The sequence below is a fragment of the Cimex lectularius genome, unplaced genomic scaffold (assembly GCF_000648675.2).
Source record: "Cimex lectularius strain Harlan isolate CLEC.00 unplaced genomic scaffold, Clec_2.1 scaffold263, whole genome shotgun sequence".
Taxonomy (NCBI): Eukaryota; Metazoa; Arthropoda; class Insecta; order Hemiptera; family Cimicidae; genus Cimex; species Cimex lectularius.
This window is the reverse complement of record NW_019392788.1, coordinates 133287-153336: the sequence shown is the minus strand read 5'-3', so window position 1 is coordinate 153336 and position 20050 is coordinate 133287. Positions and strand designations below refer to the sequence as shown.

Below are 20050 nucleotides of genomic sequence, written 5' to 3'. Positions count from 1 at the left end.
TAACTTTGAAAAATGGCAAAAAGGAGGGAAAATCCAAAAGGTGGGGTTGAGATGGGAATTTGTGTCCGAGTGGATAGAGGTCACGATAGCTCAAGTGGTAGAGTAGTGGCGTATCAAGCCGAAGGTCGTGTGTTCGAATCCCGCTCGTGACACTGACTTTTTATCTCAACTGAAAACCATAATTAATTGGTCAAGCGGACCACGAAAAATAGTGAAATATCATTAAAATCAAAACTTCCGTCATTCACATACTTACTAAAACCTATTTGGATGTGCGGTTGACAACATCACGGATCGGCCAAATATTTATTCGAAGATTACAAACGTTTCACTCCAAAATTGTAAGACTAATTGTTTCTGCCCCTTTTTACGCAAACAATAACACACGTCCGGGAGGCGTCGGTGGCTGCAACGGTTTAAGCGTTGACACGGCGCTCATCACTGTAAGGTAAAGGTCTCGGGTTCGAAGCAGGACCACTGGATTACATTACCGACATACTTACAAATGGGCTTTTTTTCAAAAACACCGGCACCCCGAGGGTTGATATAACCTCTGCTGTTGCGAACCCTCGTACAAAAAAAACACTTCACAGAGATCTTTATCTGACAATAGGTTTTTCATCAATAAAAACATATATTTTCACAGTAAATTACAGAATCACACTAACACACAAATACGATTACTCAGTTCATCGCAATTACCACGTAAACGTCTGAAAAGAATATCGATAACAGAACTCTTAAATGATTAATATCATTTTATTAATCCAGAGCGGCTGACAAATGGGTAGCCAAATAAATGTAGTACAAAAAAATTCCCAAGATCATGAAATTTGGTAAATTCACTGACAGACAAATTTCACGCACCAAATAATCACCAAACTTAATTATTCAGAGATCGTGAGATGCGGTCTGGTGTGATGTAGGTTTCAGAAAAATATTTTCTTTGACGTGCCAACGTTTCGATCTTTATCGAGATCATCTTCAGGCCTCAAATTGTTTGTCTTCTGTGTAATTGTGCCATTCTTGCGTGTCGTGTTGTTTTCAAGCCTTTTTGGAAGATTAAGTGACAATGGGCCTTACTACCGTCGACTGTGGCCAGTAACTAGGCCAACCATAAGCGCTTATTTGTTCCTTGCAGTCGTTAGCAATACCACAAGGTTCTTACACAACAGATAATTAACCCAAGTTGGTTTAAGATCAATTTTCATTTATTACGTATTATTGCAGGCCTAGTTACTGGACACAGCCGACGGTCATTGTCATCTTCCACACGGCTTGAAAAGAATAGCGCAAGAAGGCAAAAGTCAATTACAAAGAGTATAAAAGCTTTAAAGGATAGTATATGGATTTGCTCGAAGATCTATTCTAGAGTTCCCACTCAACACGACACGCAAGAATGACACAATTACACAGAAGACAAACACTTTGAACCCTGAAGATGATCTCAATAAAGATCGAAACGTTGGCACGATAAAGAAAATTATTTTCTGAAACCTACATCATACCAGACCGCATCTCACGATTTCTGAATAATTATTGATAGTCCCTTAAAAAAATGCATATTAATCTATGTGTGAAATTGACCATATTCTAATATTTTTATTTCGCCGTTCTGCTTACTCAAATCAACTATGTGAACCTATCATTTTACACAAGGTTTTATGTAGATTGCAATAAAAATATACTAAAAGCTATCAAAATTTACCAATAACCAAGTTTATCAATAAAATTTTCTAAAAACTAAATATTTTTGAAGTAGCTAGGTCAAATTTTTTTCGTGAAAATAATATAAAATTTCGTTTTACTCTCTCTAGAGACCCCTAAATATAAATTTTTGATTGAATTTACATTTATAGATGTTTTTAGTCTTTCAAAATTATAGCTAGACCCTTAAACAAACGCATATTAATCCATGTGTGGTTAGCGGTCATAATTGACCATATTAATTAAAATGAAATTTAAAAAATGGCCAAAAGAGGGAAAATTCGAACGGTTGTAAGTTTTTCCTTGACTTTTTCCTTTGAAAATATTGCCATAAGATTTTTAAAAAAATATTATCTTCATTATTTTAGTATGTTTTTTCCCGGACCTCAGAACGGCATGTTAATTGATTTAAGAAATTTGTAAATTAAATCCAAAACCATCATGTTGTTACTTTCCAATAGCGTTTCAAGTAGTATATTGGGCCAAATATACTGGGGTCACTGTACAAATCATCCAATAATTTTTTCCTCTGAGTTATCATACTCTGAGCATTCTAGTATGACTGAAATTTGATGGACTGTCGCATATTGGGCAGTTAGGGGAAATGTTTATTCCAATTCTATGCATATAACTCCCCCACAGGCCGTGGTTAGTTTCCATTCTGAAAATAATTGAATAGAATTCCTTTTGCCTGCCCTTTTCTGAAAACCACGGTTTGGCTTTAAGCTGTCAGAAAAAAGCTCGATAGTACTCGCCAGATAATTAACCCAAGTTGGTTTAAGATCAATTTTCATTTATTACGTATTATTGCAGGTCTAGTTACTGGCCACAGCCGACGGTCATTGTCATCTTCCACACGGCTTGAAAAGAATAGCGCAAGAAGGCAAAAGTCAATTACAAAGAGTATAAAAGCTTTAAAGGATAGTATATGGATTTGCTCGAAGATTTATTATAGAGTGCCCACTCAACACGACACGCAAGAATGACACATCTACACGGAAAACAAACACTTTGAGCCCTGAAGATGATCTCGATAAAGATCGAAACGTTGGCACGATAAAGAAAATGTTTTTCTGAAACCTACACCACACCAGACAGCATCTCACGGTCTCTGAAGAATTATCGATTAACGGTCACTAATCACCACAAATCATCAAAACATTTGAAACCAACTTTTGACCAACTCAAGTATGACGGTGAAACCTAGTTCCTATCCAACACCCCAGAAGACTTGGAAACGGCTGTTCTTGATGAATGGAAAAAAAGTCCTCAGGATTTTACCAGAAATCTTTTCCAAGGGATGCAATGGCGTTTGACGAACGTGATTCGTGCCAAAGGTGAAATACTTGGTGTTAAAGGGGACAACATTATTTTTTTTAACATTTCTATTTATTTTTTAATTTTCTGTTTTTTTTTTCTCTTTACTTAATAATCTTGTTTTATTATTATTATTTTAATCTTTAATATTAGATAATAAACATTTTCTTTTTAAATGTCTCATTTTTACAACCCAACGTGGTATTTGGTATGCAAAATATGACTAATCCTAAATACATTCAAATTTAAGAGTGATTTTGTTCATCAATGTAATTATAGTTTTTTTAACTAACTTAATAAATTTTTTTCTCGCAAACTGCATATTGATTTTCTTATAATTTCTTAGCAGTAACGATTTAAAATATATACTTAATGATTCTAAAAGATTATTAGAAAAATCGGTCGATAACATTGAAAGAGAAGCAAAAACTTAATAAGCACAAATTCTCAAAGGAAAAACAGAAATTTGTTTTAATTAAAGCGTTTAATTTAAGAAAATACCCAGTGAGATAGACAAAGCATGTTTTGTATTAATAATTATGCCTATTGTCTAAGACTACCGTAAATCACGCTGCCCCAAATTCAAATTTCCACGGGATAAATGTATCACAGTTGAGAGATGAAGAAGCACAGCGAAGGGGAAAATGTATCCAATGCCTATTCTAGGCCCGTTCTTCATCAACCTGATGATAAATTATGCAAGGACTTTTTACGCGTCCTCTTCACACTACAACCCCTCGGGTCTAAATAGAAGGACTTTTTCATTTGTTAAAATACGCCGTGACGGCTTAGTCTGAAAGCAAACAATGAAGTACACCTGAATAGCACTTCAGCTTCCACACTTTACTATAATTAAGAACAACTCTACGATTCTAATTGAGTAAGTATTTAATTAAAGAATATAATGATGAAACATCAGTTTATTTTGATATGTTCGTTCCAACGACAACCTACCTAATATTGTCATATCGTTTTTTCTACATACAGAAGCAAACAAACTAATCATCTCGTGACAAGAAGAATTTTCATAACGGGAGCACTACCATCATATGTATGATTAGATCAACTCGTGTAAGGATAGACTCGCGTTACACATGCTTGACGTATTCTTCTAAGATTTTACACAGGTTAAAAAACAGCACAAATAAAAGAAATTTGTATTGTTTCATTCATAAACTTCTTAAAATTTATGGAAGGTTTATTCTTAAATACAAATAAAAATTGTCAATAATGTTTTATTAATTGGCTGGATTTATTGCCATTGATAAATCGACGTTTAGTATCTAACCTAAACATTTTTATTACCAATTTTACTGAAAAGTTTGTACCTATTCAAATCACGTTCAATGTTTTGATTATTTCTTTCGATCAATTAATCTTTTTATGTAAGGTTTGGGTTGAAATTAAAAAGTCAGTGCCACGAGCGGGGTTCGAATCCCCGAATTTCGAATTAAAAAATCTCAAAACAAATTGTAAAATTGTATTGAAAAATAAAAATGAAAAAATTTCTCAGAAAAACTGTTAAAACTATTTTTTATACAAAACAGTTTTTTTATGGAATGAAGTTTTTTTTAAAAATAACAATAATATTTAAGTTTTTTCAATTAATTAATCTTTTTATGTAAGGTTTTGGTTGAAATGAAATAAGTCAGTGCCACGAGCGGGGTTCGAATCCCCGAATTTCGAATTAAAAAATCTCGAAACAAATTGTTAAATTGTTTTGTATAATAAAAATGAAAAAAATTCTCAGAAAAACTGTTAAAACTATTTTTTTTAATAGAAAAACAGTTTTTTATGGAATGAAGTTTTTTTTAAATAACAATAATATTTAAGTTTTTTCAATTAATTAATCTTTTTATGTAAGGTTTTGGTGGAAATGAAATAAGTCAGTGCCATGAGCGGGGTTCGAATCCCCGAATTTCGAATTAAAAGATCTCAAAACAAATTGTTAAATTGTTTCGCATAATGAAAATGAAAAAAATTCTCAGAAAACCTCTTAAAACTATTTTTTTTATACAAAACAGTTTTTTTATGAAATGATGTTTTTTTGGGGGGAAAATGTTTATAATATTTAAGATTTTTTCAATTATTTAATCTTTTTATGTAAGGTTTGGTTGAAATTAAAAAGTCAGTGCCACGAGCGGGGTTCGAAACCCCGAATTTCGAATTAAAATATCTCCAAACAAATTGTTTAATTGTTTTGTATAATGAAAATGAAAAAAAAAATCTCAGAAAAACTCTTAAAAATAGTTTTTTTAATACAAAACAGTTTTTTTTATGAAATGAAGTTTGTTTGGGGAAAAATGATTATAATATTTAAGATTTTTTAAATTATTTAATCTTTTTATGTATTCACAACTGTAAAATTGTAAGGTTTTGGTTGAAATGAAAACGTCAGTGTCACAAGCGGGATTCGAACCCACGACCTTCGGCTTGATACGCCGCTGCTCTACCACTTGAGCTATCGTGACTTCGATCCACTCGGACACCAACTCCCCATCTCAACTTACAACCTTTCGAATTTTCCCTTCTTTTTGCAATTTTTCAAATGTCGTGCAATTAGGATTTGATTTTCGGCGACGTATGAAGTGGCCAGTGGGGGCTGTTAGTGAAGTTATAATTCGTTTTATTTATTAAATCCACTATATTTATTGGTCTATTGACCGAATTACTTCTTTCAAGTTTCAACCAAAACCTTACATAAAAAGATTAATTTATTGAAAGAATTAATTTGGTCAATAGACCACTAAATATAATCATTTCGATTTTTTATTACCCCGAGATCTCTAGAGGTACTTTTTCTGCAGGTGAAATAATTGAAATATTGCTTAAAATAAGTAAGCAGGATCTTGAGCGATTTGGCAGGTAAGACGCGCAGTGTTAACAGTTCTTTTTAAATGGTAAATATTCACCTGTGAATCCATTTGTTGTCATGTCGTTGTGCCGGAGGGAAGCCGAGCACCCGGGCCGTTCCGAGGGCACGCACTGTGGACATGTGACACATCCCGTCCGGGCTCCCACTCTTTTTCTTTTCTTCCACCGACACATCCTCCTTTGGGAGAAACGACCGAGCCGCCGAGCCGTAACGGATCTCTTATTTACGTCAAATCAGCTTCTGTTGGGGTGAAAATAAATTTTTGGAATCTTGTACTTTCGCCGTTTTGTTCTCCGGTCGAACGGTAATGACGGGAGGAGACATATGGACGGTTTTTCTAATTATTACGTCCAGGTAGGTTGTCTTAGTTTGAACTGTATCGACTCCTTTTTACCCATTGTTTTCATCGTTTTAACATCCGCCTTCAGACTTCTGGAACCTCATTTCCCTTTAGAACAAACGAGTCGAATAGGAAAAGCAGTGAGCAAGCAGTTTTACATTTACATTATAGTGGTCAATTGACCAAATTACTTCTTTTCAATTAAATATTCTTTTTATGTAAGGCCTTGATTAAGATAAAAAAGTCAGTCTCACGAGCGGGATTCGAACCCACGACCTTCGGCTAAATACGCTGCTACTCTGCCACTTGCGCTATGATGAGGATCGAAGTCACGTTAGCTCAAGTGGTAGAGAAGCGACTTATTTAGTCAAAGGTCGTGGGTTCGAATCCCGCTCGTGACAAGGACTTTTTTATCTCAACCAAGACCTTACATAAAAATAATAATTAATTGAATGCAGTTTTACTTTTTTTATTATTCTTCAATCAGTACCTTCTTAAATTCCAAATGCGTTCTTTTAATTCCGAGGGGGTTAAAAATTTAAAAGAAATGATTGTGTATATGTAATAAGTAGCTTTTATAATTGTTATCTCTTTATTGTTAATTATGCATAACTGAATTAATTATACACAATTTTTTTCGCAATGAAAAATTGTGTATAATTAATTTAGTATAATAAGTAGCCTATTCAACTCTGCACTTGATACGCCAGAGCTTTGCATAATAAAAATAAATAAGAAAATAACCGTATAAATAGAAAAGTAACAAAGTAACCTACATGAATCCTAAAAGATTAAAAAAAAAAACTAAAGCCTTAATTATATATTATACGAAGCATGTCGGTAATGAGATATTATAAAGCTAGTAAAGGCCTTTTAAAGTATCTTGCATCCCATACATCTTTCAGTCAACAAGTACAAAAAGCTCTAGTTTTTTTCGCTCTAGTTGAAAATCCATTTTTCCTTTGAAGACTAGAAAGTCGCCTCTTGGAAAAGATGTCATTGTTGAGATTTTTAAATTTTTCTTTTCATTTCTAACAATGTCTTTCTTTAGAATGACCTGAAATTCTTTCAGTTTTTCTTAACAACCCTTTTCTCTTCGCAACTGGATGAACCTAGAACTAGATGAAGATGATGATGGTGGAAACAAGTTCTCTTTATTTGCAAGCGTTTTGTCCATAAAAAAACTTTTAAACCATCAATCTCAAGCTTTTCAAACTTAAAAGATCATATATTTCTTCTTTATTAAAACCAATTTTCTTTCAAGGACTGATTTTACAATAGGAGGATTATTTTTAATGATACATGTTACCGGATTACATTGCCCAGTTTGCTAGTCTGTGTACAATTTTTTTTTATAAAGAAGATTACATAAAATCCTCTTCAATGATTAAATTGAAATTTCCTCTTCGTTATTAATTTTTCTCGTGAAAGATTCGCTTGATGACTGAGGAGGAATTTCTATGTTTTTTACTGATGTGCTTATGTGTATTTATGAAACGTAGCAGGTTGCCTAGAGCACAACGCCACAACAATAAATAACCGTTTATGAAACCTCGTGTAAATAAAAGACACATTTGCATGCTTTTAAATTCATTCTCATTCTTGTATTTATAGTTAAATAGGTCTATTAACATCCATCATGGGCAAGCCTGAAGAACAACGAGAATAACCAACTCTATTAAGTGACGACAATCTTCTATGAACTTAACGAATTCTGAAAATGACGGAGGAAAATGTGTTGTCTGAAAGTACGACCCTTTGGAAAAAAGGAAATTCCGTTTGATGGAACAATAGAAATGAGGATTAATTATGGGGATAATTCCTTGACTATTTTAGATTTTTGTTTAGAAAGCAATAAGTAGAACATAATTTTTGCGAAAAACAATCCGCCGAGCAATTATTTTGACAATCAGCCAACAGAAGGCAAGAATCCAAGCGTGGTGAACTTATAACATAGGAGTTTGAAAGGTTCATGGTTTTCTTTTCACGATGGGACATAAGAAGAACCACAATGAAAGTTATATCTATTAAAATCAGTTATGTTTTGGCGCAGTAGACTGTGCTTTCGGTAGTACACAAGCCCTAAATGGTGGGCCATCAACAAAAGTAAGCTGGGGACTAAACTCCGAGGCCCTTAGATTGATGTATGATGGTGCAGTGGTTCCGAGGATTACCTATGCTTCGCCTGTGTGGGCTGATTCTGTTATAAATAATATGAAAATAATGGCAAAACTGCAGCGAGTGCAAAGAATCATGGCAATAAGGATGATTAAAGGGTATCATACCATTTCATATGAAGCGGCTTGTGTTGTTGCGAATATAATGCCTATAGGAATAAAGATAGCTCAACTTAAAAAATTACACGAAATAGTGAAAAATGGTAATGTTGAGCTTCAAGGCACAACATATGATAGACCATTGCAATATAAAGAGTGGAAACACCCGGCAGATGCTATTGACATCCAGTATCTACGTACTACCGAAATGGCCGATGGTGATTATATGTCTATATATACTGACGGAAGCAAATCAGAGGTTGGTGTAGGTAGTGCTTTTGTTTATTTCCAAAATGGTTCCAAAATTTATGAAAAAAAATACAGACTGCATCAGGCATGTTCCAATAATCAAGCCGAACTTTTGGCCATCCTGAAGAGCTTGCAATGGGCTATGAATAAAATCAGAAGGGAATATTGCCAAATTTATCATTTTAAGTGACAGTCAAGTGCCCTTAGAATCAATTATTAATTATAATAATCTGCAGCAAATAAGGAAAATTATTCAAACTCTAGTCAAACAGAAGGTTAATGTACAACTAGGCTGGGTTAAGGCTCATTGCGGAAATTGGCATAGAGGGAAATGAAGAAGCTGACAGACTGGCCAAATTAGCATCTACTGACGAGAGTTTGAATTTGGCATACAACAAACTTCAAAAGTCATCAATTATAAATAAACTTTTCGAAGAGAGCCTGGAAAAATGGGAAAATGCTTGGTCAAGTACATATAATGGAAAGCAGACAGGAAAGTTCTTTCCCAAAGTTGCCGATAGATTCCAGCCGCACCACTAACGCACATCTTAACCGAACACGGCCCAAACAACAGCTATTTTTTCCGCTTTCATGTAAGAGAATCTTCATCCTCATAGCCTTCATCATGCCTGCCTAATATCCCAGTAGAACAAAGCATTAAACACCTAATATATGAGTGCCCACTAATAGAACCACTGCGTAATGTTTGGATACGAAAGTGCCTACTGCAAGACAAGAAGTGGCCACCTGATGAGAAGGAGCTCATGAAGAGAGAATATTAAAAACATTTTGACACATTCATTAAAGCAATAGATTTTAATGTAATTTAGTTAAATGTTAAGTTATTTGTTTATTTAGTTTTTAATTAGTTTCTACTTATTAACGTTATTTATTATTACTTAACAGTTTCAGTAATTGTCTTTTCGCCATAATANACACACATTTTATATATTTTATATTTCTGGTTATTGTATTACACGTAATGTTGTATGAATGTAGAATATAGTAGAATTCATATGTATTGTATGAAGCATGTAGAATACATATAATAAAAAAAGCCCTAAATGGTAAAAGTACATTATTAAAAATGTTTTCTATATACTCAGAGCAATGACTTAGTGCTTAGAACGATACTTTATACTCTAAGGACCCTGAAGTTGAAAGTAAGGGCCACTCGGAAAAATTAGTAAAATATCAGTATTGGGGGGCGTCATTGGCCACAACGTTTAGGCGTTGACACGGCGCTCATTGTACTGTAAGGAAAAGGTCCCGGGTTCGAATCCAACGGCCCTGCATTACACCTCGAGGGTTAACCTCTACTTTTACGAAACCTCGTTCGAAAAAAAAGTATTGTTTGATTTCACATGAGTAGGACGTATCTTTTTTTTAAATAAAAATTGTTTTTGAAGGGTTGGTGGGCGCAACGGTCAAGTCGTCACTCTAAGGGTCCTAAGTTTGTTTAGCATACTTGCAGAAGGGCGTATTTTTGAAAACTTTCCTTCTGAGGCTGACAATGTTTCATTCGAAATACATATTGACGAATACGTCATATCTCCCTTTCCTATGAGCCTCCCTCCGAAAGCCACGAGCTGAGGTCAAATATATCCTGCCACATTTCCAAACCGCAAAGCTACTGGTTTTGACCTAATTACATTCCAAATCTCCAACACTTCCCTCAAAAAGCTATTGTATTCCTCATATACCTCTACAATTGTCTATTCCGCACTACCAATTTTCCGTTACTCTGGAAATAATCGAATATCTTCCCCTTCCTGAAATCTGGCAAACCAGCACAAAAAGCATCAAAATATCGTCTAATTAGCATACTTTTCATCATGCCTAAAGTATTTGAAAAAATTCTTCTTAACTATTACCAAAGTTAAATCACTAACCTTCTCCCAGATTATCAGTTGGCTTGCGCCGTTATCATAACACATGCCAGCAAATGTTTCGCGTTGTAGACCGTGTATCCATCTCCTTTAAGAGCAAAGAATATCGTATGGGTGACTTGTGACCTAAGGGTCTCCCGTACACATTAAAGGGAGTCCTGAATACACTCTACTTAATCCTCCACTCTTATCTAAAATAGGTTCTTTCGGGTCCGGCAAGGATCATGTTACACTGAATCTCTATGACCGCCGGAGTACTGCAGGACAGTTCGCTCTTTATCCTTTATACTGCAAATGTTCCTACTACACCAACCACCCTCTTTCCATCTTTTGCCGATGACACAGCCATGTCCTCTATACCGGATCCTGCGTGTGCTTCGGAGAATCAGCAGATACATATCTTATGTACAGGACATTGGTAAACTAGACGTAAATCAAAGCGTGTGCGTCCATGTCACATTTAAACTCCGAAGCAAATCTCAAACAATGTGCTATAATACTGTTCCAAACTCAAATCCAACCTTGGGTCCCACTAGACTCACGCTTAACGTGAAATATGCGATTGAAACGACTAGACCTTAACAGAGGGTCTCTTCTACTAAATTTTCAGAATAACAATTCAAGGTAACGACGAAAGAAAAAACTTACAATCTACACAACGCTACTAAACCACTTTGGACATGCTGTAAAAAACTGGTTGGAGCTGATAATTTTTCCAGTATTCAACGCCTCCAATCCTTTCACTCTAAAGTACTCAGTTCGTGTCTCCAATTCTTCTCTCCTCTAGAGCTTAAAATCCCAATTATCCAAAAATTGGTTCCTATAAAATTTAGGAAATTCTGCAATAAATTTTCCCGTTACCTTAATAGCCTCGTGTCTAGTTGTAGAACAGAATCCATCCCTACAATTCCATAAAGTGTCTTAAGAGGAAATGGCTCCACGACCTCCTTTCTAGGGAGTAGGTAGTGAAGTCTATTTTGTGAAGTAAAGTAGGAAAATGTTGTAAGACAAAAACAAAACGAATACATAGGTAATATAGTATCATAACCCCCCTCAAAAAAAAAAAAAAAATAAAAATAAAAATAGGACATTGATATTACTTTCCCGCCTCCAAGTAGTTGTAAATTGTATCGTCAAACATGTTATTTTAGAAATTGCAAATTCTCATAAAATATTGAACAAAGTTTAAAAACACCGACTCCCCGGAAGTCATAACAGACCCCGTCAGGTGCGAACCCACATAAAAAATAAACAAATTGAAAATTTTAAAAGTTAACATGTTGCTATTTTACATAATAAATCAGGTTCTCCTGTTGGCAACCAAACTAAGTCAGCAGAGATCGCAGATTCACTAGTTTTCGTGGTCCGCTTGACCAATCTTTCAATTCATTAAGCTTTTTAGTTGAGATAAAAAAGTCAATGTCACGAGCGGGATTCGAACCCACGATCTTCGGCTAGATATCCCTCTACTCTACCACTCACACATTCAAGAAGATTTTTCCTTAAAAAAAGATAAAAACCGAAACACCAGTGGCTCGATCCACTCGGACACTAACTTCCCATCTCAACCCCACCGTTTGAATTTTCCCTCCTTTTTGCCATTTTTCAAGTGGTAGAGTAGCGGCGTATCTAGCCGAACGTCTTGGTTTCCAATCCCGCTTGTGACACTGACTTTTTTTATCTCAACTAAAAACCTTAATTAATTGAAAAATATTAATTGGTCAAGCGGACCACGAAAACTAGTGAATTTAATATATCGCAGAGTTAAATCTCGTCGGTATGTGGTCTAAGCAAATATTTTAAAAATGTATTATCTACTTTTCGTATTATCAGTTCATTTTTCAAGTACCTGTTTGAGCCATGAGTGCCAGAGACGTTGCTGCCAGGGCAAATCGAAACCGAGATAGAGAGATCTGTGACCTTGCGATGTGACTTTGAGGACGGATCTGCCGCCTCTAGGCCCGTCCCCGGTCCCCACCGCCTCCACAAGGACCGCCTCCTTACCCCAGTCACCACCTTCCACTATGAAATGTTAAAAGAAAACTTAATTACACATATGACAAATTTTTCACAGTTAAGAGTAATTATATGTAATATGGACTTGTAACCTTGTCTGAAACACGTTCAGCATGTTTTACCTTGAGTGCTATGATAGTAAATGTTTTTTTTTTGTTTTTTTTAAGTTAAGTCAGACTATTCTCATCAAATGTAGTCGAACTGTTTTTTAAAGCCTTTAAGAAAATTTCTTACAAATATTCGAACACTAAATGAATATTTTTAATATAAAATCCGTGGTTCGAATAAACAAAAACACGCACACCTAGTATATCACACTTAAATAATTCCAACACACAAATCAAGCAAGTTTTAAATCCTGTATTCATTTGTAAAAATTCTTAAATAAATTGAAAAAGTTAGTGGTATTAGTGTTAGTTAAAGTTAATATGAAAACAACGATTAACTAAACCAGCTACATATACAAGAAGCTCCCAATTTTTCCTTAAAAAAAGATAAAAACCGAAACACCAGTGGCTCGATCCACTCGGACATTAACTTCCATCTCAACCCCACCTTTTGAATTTTCCCTCTTTTTTGCCATTTTTCAAATGTCGTGTAATCTATTTGATTCTCGGCGACAAATGGAATGGTCACGAAGAGCTTTAGTGAAGATATACTTCATTTAACTTATTAAATTCACTAGTTTTCGTGGTCCGCTTGACCAATTAATATCTTTCAATTAATTAAGGTTTTTAGTTGAGATAAAAACTGACTGAACTGAAAAATGGCGAAGAGGGAAAATTCAAATGGTGGGNTATATATATATATGTAATTATATTATGATCTTTGGGCTCAGGAAAGAGTCATGTGTACTTTGCCTATTTATCCTGCACTTCCACCAATCTTAATTCCGCCCCCTCAGTCCTTACCCACCATCGTCAAAACCTTGAAAGTGCTCAGTCTACCCTAGATTTTGAAAAATCCTCTCTTTCTTATCCGTAAGTTTGTCCCCTTCTCAACAAAAACCCTGGAAACCCGACGTTTTTCCCGTATTTTCACTAATTTCTAATTCTATCCATCTTTCCACAATTTCCAACTGCGACCGCAACTTCACGAAGCGGCCTGTGGATCTCCTCCATCAATCCAACATACAGACCACCAAAAGCCAAGTACGCCTTCTTTCCTTTTTCTGCCAGCTCAAACATTTTACGTCTTGAAATAACAATTATTACACGGAAAAAAGCAACGAACAATAATAGTTTTCGAATATTTGCCATTTGTCTGTCTTTTTGAAAGGTTTTTTAATAGAAGCAATTTCGGCAATAGAAGTCATTTCTTAGATTTGCATTCATATTCTTAGGCCTTTATTCGAATCCATTATTTGTCTTAGCAAATGCATCCAAACTGAATTATACTTTATGGCAGATTTCTTAGGAATTTATCTTTTGTAACATGTGATAAAAAAAATATAATTAATGGCTTAATTTTTTTCTTTGATGTCTTCGGTTTTTTTTACAAAATAGAAAGCAGGGTGTATGTAAATCACGTACGTCAACCCCTCGGCTATCTAGGCCCCAAATCAACAAGTACTCAAACGGTTTAATTCCACTCGAATAGATAAGGATCGAAAAGGTGTAATATTAACGGTTTCTCACACTGCTCCAGGGCTAACTCAAGTTTAATTCCGCCTGGCTACCCGCCAGCTCGACAATGACCAATTTCCATCAGACCTATCCCGGCGCAACTTTTAAACAGATTATATCTCCTCCATTCTTAGCCCATTTGCATTTTGATTAATCCCTGGAGAGGGCGGATTGCGGATTGTTGGAACGGCTCAATTTTTATCCCTTTAACTTCATCCAGACACCTGTTAATCTCGGTATCTAGAAATAAATAGTAGTTTATCTCTTATTACGTGAATTATGAAACATTCTTTGATTTAAAAAAATGTAGAATATTGAGTAAATGAAGTACAAAACACGTCGTAACAAAGGTTACGATAACAAATACCAAATACAGCGAAACTGAGCCGGCTATAACAAGCAGACCGTCAAACAAGATATCTGTTCCATCACGCGCCCAAACCATGGGTAAACTGGCGGGGTCCCAGAAAGTTGTACTTTGACCAAGGAGGTCGCAGACGCCATTCAGACTTTATGATTGAGGTGTGAGGGGGTTCCTGAAAGTGGGACATTGACCGAGGAGGTCGCTGACGCCATTCAGACGCCATGAGTGAGGTGTGAGGTCTCAAAAAAGTGAACTTTGACCGAGGGGGGCCCAAACGCCATTCAGACTCCATGATTGAGGTGTGAGGGGGTCCCAGAAAGTTGAGTTCCATGCCCAGTTGAGTTCTGGCGTTCCATCACGCTACAAGCCCAACCTCAAACGGTCAGTCGGTCGTTTCAACACGTTTTCAAGTCAGGTGTGCGACTGATTTTTGACCGTCAAAACGGTTTGAGGATTTGACTAGGCGCTGGAGTCAAAGACATGTTCAGATGACAGCTCTTTCGCTCTCGTCAAATCGCAAAGTTCTGACTTAACTAGGGACCGGATTTATGCAGGAAATAAAATATAAAATATGTACAATATATATGTATTTATTTTTTAATAAATGTGCAAGTAAAAAATGGGGGCCGCGGTAGCCGAGTGGTTAAGGCGTCAGACTCTCGGCTAGTAGATCGCGCGGCCGTGGGTACGATCCCCACCGTCGCCTCTGGACTTTTTCTGACACCTAAGAGGACGACCGGTGGCCGCAATTGAAAGAAATTGACACGGCACTCATCAATGGAAGGAGTTGGATGAGATCTCAGCGACCCAGAATTTGGTCCCAACCCCCTTCAAAAATGAGTTTCGAGTTTCTTCGATGGAAGAACACCGGCACACCGAAGGCTCAATTCACACTTGTGTTGCGAGCCTCCCAAAAAATGGAGCCAGGGATAAAGTACAATAAGTTGTTCAGCTGCAGTGCTCAGGAGGGATCTCCTGGTATCTTTGTAAAAAAAAATCTACAAAATTAGTTATGCATTTTTTAAAAGGATCTTTAAGTTGAAAATGTATAAAAAGGGAAAACAAAACACGTTAATGAAATAAAAAATGATCCTTTAATTTTCAAATGTATTTGACATAACATATATTTTTAAATTTCCGTAAATAAAACTGTATCGTTCTAGCACTGCAAAAAATCTATAAAATAAAAACGCATTTTTTTAAATATTAAGAAATTTACACGTTTGGCAACTTGGAATAACATTTATTACGATTAAAACATCTACTTTTTCAAACTATTTTAGTATTCTAGATATTTTCCTAGTTTCAAAAAGTTTCTTTTACATATTTGGTACAATTTCTGGAGAGATAGGTATATGAGAACTACTTGAAATAGTAAAATTTTCGTCAATAATACTGTATATTTCTAGTGCTAAAAAAATCTATAAAATAAAAACGCATTGTAAAATATTAAGGAATTATAGGAATTAAGCAAATTTAATTATGAAGTTTTTTTCGGAGGATCTACGGAAGAGGTCAACACAGAGAAAACCTTCCTTCGGTTTTCACCGAGCTTTCGACAGTTTTTATACTGTCATCTTCACTTTACAAAAAACTGTCGAAAGCTCGGCGAAAACCGAAAGGAAGTTTTTCTCTGTGTTGACCTCTTCCGTAGACAGAGTTGGAAAATCAGTACTTACAAGTACTAAGTACAAAGTACGAGTACAGTACTTGAAAAATAGTTGCAAGTACAATTACAAATACTGTACTTGGAATTGAAATAGAGTGAATAAGTTCAAGTACAAGTACATATAATTGAAATTACAAGTACAAGTCTAAGTACTTGTACTTGTTTACTCCGGGTGCAATTACATGCACTTCAAGACTTGTACTTGTTAAGGTCAATTACTCAAGTACTTGTACTTGTGGTTAGTAATTGTACTTTAAGTACAATGAGTACTTTCTTTTTTTGGAACTTTACCAGTGTGATGGATTTATAGATACTGCGCAAAAACTGTTTTTATGGGGTTTTTGCCTATATTTAGTCACATTTTGTTTGGATTATTTTGAAAGACATAAACTGCCCGCTGTTAAACCCGTACTTAGCAATCTGTGAATTTAATAGCTTGAATTTGAATTCGCATTCACATTTTGAACCGACCGTGTGGAAATACAGTATCAATAAAGACATATTATATTGAGTTGATTCTATATAATTACAACATTATAGAAACACAATACCATAAAACCATATCAACTCCACTTGGTCTTGATATTTATAAAGTAGTGATTAGGTTCTGCAATGTTCAAAGGGAGAAAAAACCCGTAAGAAAGTTAATATTGGAGATGAGGGAATCGTCTGAAATTTTTATCTTTGAATATTTTACTAATGATATTTGTGTATGTATTTGTTTGTGTACACGAGTATCTTAACGTAAGAGTTCGAGTTTTATTTCATTTGTCTCATTTAATATATAGGATTTGATTATTTATTACTAGTGTATTTAAAGAATGTTTAAACTTATGATGTTTTTAATCTATAATATAATTTTAGTTCTAAACTAGAAAACCATCTCAATGAGATCTCTTAAGACTTTAAATGTATAAGACTCATACATTGATCTTTTATATTTGTTAAGGGAATAGGTAGTAATTGTAAAAATTTATACAATGTCTGTATAAATATTTGGGATGAGATTACTTAATTATAGCGACATCGGTAAAGGCAATTTGAATAGGAAAGGATTGATTGTTAGTGAGAAAAGAATAAAATTGAATGAATAAAGCTATACAGTAAAATTGTTTAAAAACATTAGTTGGGAAAAATTATTATAATTGTAATTCAAATTGAGGTAATAATATTGCGATATTAATAATTTACAATGACAACAGTTTCAACTACAACTACTTGTAAGGAAGTACAAGTACAAGTTTAAGTACAATTAATTGTACTCAGGAACATACAAGTACAGGTACAAATACTTGTAATTGTACTCAATGTTCACAAGTACAAACACAAGTACGTGTATTTTACTTGTACTTGTTCTCGCTGGAAGTCAAATTGCAAGTACGTGGAAAAGTACTTGTACTTGCAATTACTTTTGAAGAACTTGAAAATTTTAAATAACTTCGTTGTCCCGCCCTTTCTTTCACTGATGTTCCTGAAATAATACATTCACACATTTACTTAAATACTTGAAGGAAGTACTTAAGCACAATTGTACTTAGGTTCTCACAACTCTGTCCGTAGATCCTCCGAAAAAAACCTTCATGTTTCCAGCAGGTCGATAACCCAGCTCATCGTTAAATTTAATTATGTTATGTATTTTGAGACTTGAAATAACATATATCACACGGGGAAAATTGCAATATTTTGTAATATTGTACAAGAAGTATAAGTATAAATTATAATATATGATACAAAAAAAATACAATTACGTACTGTATATATATACACATATAAACAAATAATATAAAACGTAAAATATACATACAAACCTATATAAATAGTAAGACGTAAGTAAAGTTATTTATTATACATTTATTATAAACTATTTTAGAAATTTAGAACTGTAAGTAATTTCAAATAAATTTGAAAATTAAATTTTTTCTTTAAGTGGTGAGGTCCCAATACGATTACTACACTGGGACATTATTCAGATATTAAAAGAATGTATGTTCACAAAAATTAAAACTGTCCGTAAAAGAAGCCTAGAGGAGACACAATTTATTGATTTTAGGTTTTTGACCGGCATATTTCGGCAGAAATTAGAACAAAGTTCGGTTAAGCGCAGTCATACATCACGGATTAGTTGGCAACTGATTTGTGATTGTGTGTCAGAACAAATCTAAGGTTTCACAATGATAACATTGAGTGAGCTGATCGTATTAAACGGTTAAAAGATTAACATGCGTCGAAAGGAGAAAAAGCGATAAGAAACGGTGTGCAAAATGATAGAAAATCGAACTTTCATATCGTAGAACTTTCACTTTTTATTCCCTCAAGCTAGAATGTAAAAACGAATATAGGACTGTTTTTTTAACACTCCCTAATTCGACGCCCGTCATTATGAGATCAGGGTAATTGCTACTTACGCGATTGAATGATCATGAGGCCAGCAGAAAGAGTGATGATCTTCTTCTTCCATTGAGGCAGAACGAGTCCTTTGAGAAGCCAAACTTCTCCGCTCCGGCCTGTCCAGCGAGGCCCTACAAAGAATTTCATATATTTAACAAAGAAGCACATTAAAATCTAGTAAATTTAGCCTTTTTTTTGTAAAATGGCAAATAGGAGGAAAAATTCAAAAGGTGCGGTTGAGATGGGAAGTTGGTGTCCGAGTGGATCGAGGTCACGATAGCTCAAGCGGTAGAGCAGCGGCGTATCTAGCCGAAGGTCGTGGGTTCGAATCCCGCTCGTGACATGACTTTTTTATCTCAGTTAAAAACTTTAATAATTGAAAGATATTAATTGGTCAAGCGAACCATGAAAACTAGAGAACAAATGATGAACACGAACCTTTATTCGCTTATTCTCACTTGCCTTAGAGAACTTTTTCTTTTAACTTTTTAGAAGAAGAAAAAAACTAGTATATTTGACCAAATATTTACATATTGCAGATTGCAACCTGACTCTTTTTACATTTGCGTTAGAAGTGCGAAAGACACTGGGCTTTATAACCTTCTACAACCTTAATATTGTAATCATTTTGTATTATTTAGCCTGTTACTGCGTTGCAAAAACTGATTATAAAAAAAAACCGCTGTCATTTTTGATTCATAGTAATGATTTTAACTTATGTGACCAATTTAAAACTACTTTAAGTGAGAATCACCTTTTTGAGAGATAACAAATTTAAATAACTTATATGTACATATTTATAAATTAAGAATAAACATTATATGTATAATTTAAAAAGTAAAATAATAAATAGGATGAATAAATAGTATAAATAAATATAATAAATATTTAATTAGATAATAACTTATATAGTAAGATAATAAATTAGAAAATAAATAGATAATAAATTTGATAATAAATAAATATGTACATACATTCACATATAAATAGGGGATTGCATACATATGCACATGAACTCACATGTATCCACACTCTAAGAATACATAAATAAATAATTAAATGTAACGTGTGGACATGTGTGTGCTCCAATGAACATGCGTCTATTCTGTAGGAATAAATAAATAGATAGATAGATAAGTGTAACGAGTGTGGACACGTGTATGTACAAATTATTTAGTGTAGGATCGATTTCAATAGTTTGTGCTTCCAAGGAATCAGGGTGTAGTAATTTCCAATCGATCTGCAGAGGACGTTCTTGTTTGAGGCGAGTTTACAGTGAAGATTTAAGGTTTGTGCCTTAACCGCATCGTAAATCCAAGATATGTCTGTTTCACT

General features: G+C 34.5%; 1 protein-coding gene across 5 annotated transcripts in view; it reads right to left on the bottom strand.

Moving 5' to 3' along the window:
- Positions 1–20050, bottom strand: part of LOC106667006 (protein phosphatase PHLPP-like protein) — a 227194-nt gene that overhangs the window by 104976 nt on the left and 102168 nt on the right. For all 5 annotated transcript variants that reach the window (XM_014394591.2, XM_014394593.2, XM_014394592.2 and 2 more), the window contains exons 4-5: positions 18733–18846; positions 12503–12675 (exon numbers count right to left, since the gene is read on the bottom strand). In XM_014394591.2, coding sequence (XP_014250077.1) covers positions 12503–12675; positions 18733–18846 — 287 coding nt within the window. The remainder of the gene's footprint in view (positions 1–12502; positions 12676–18732; positions 18847–20050) is intronic.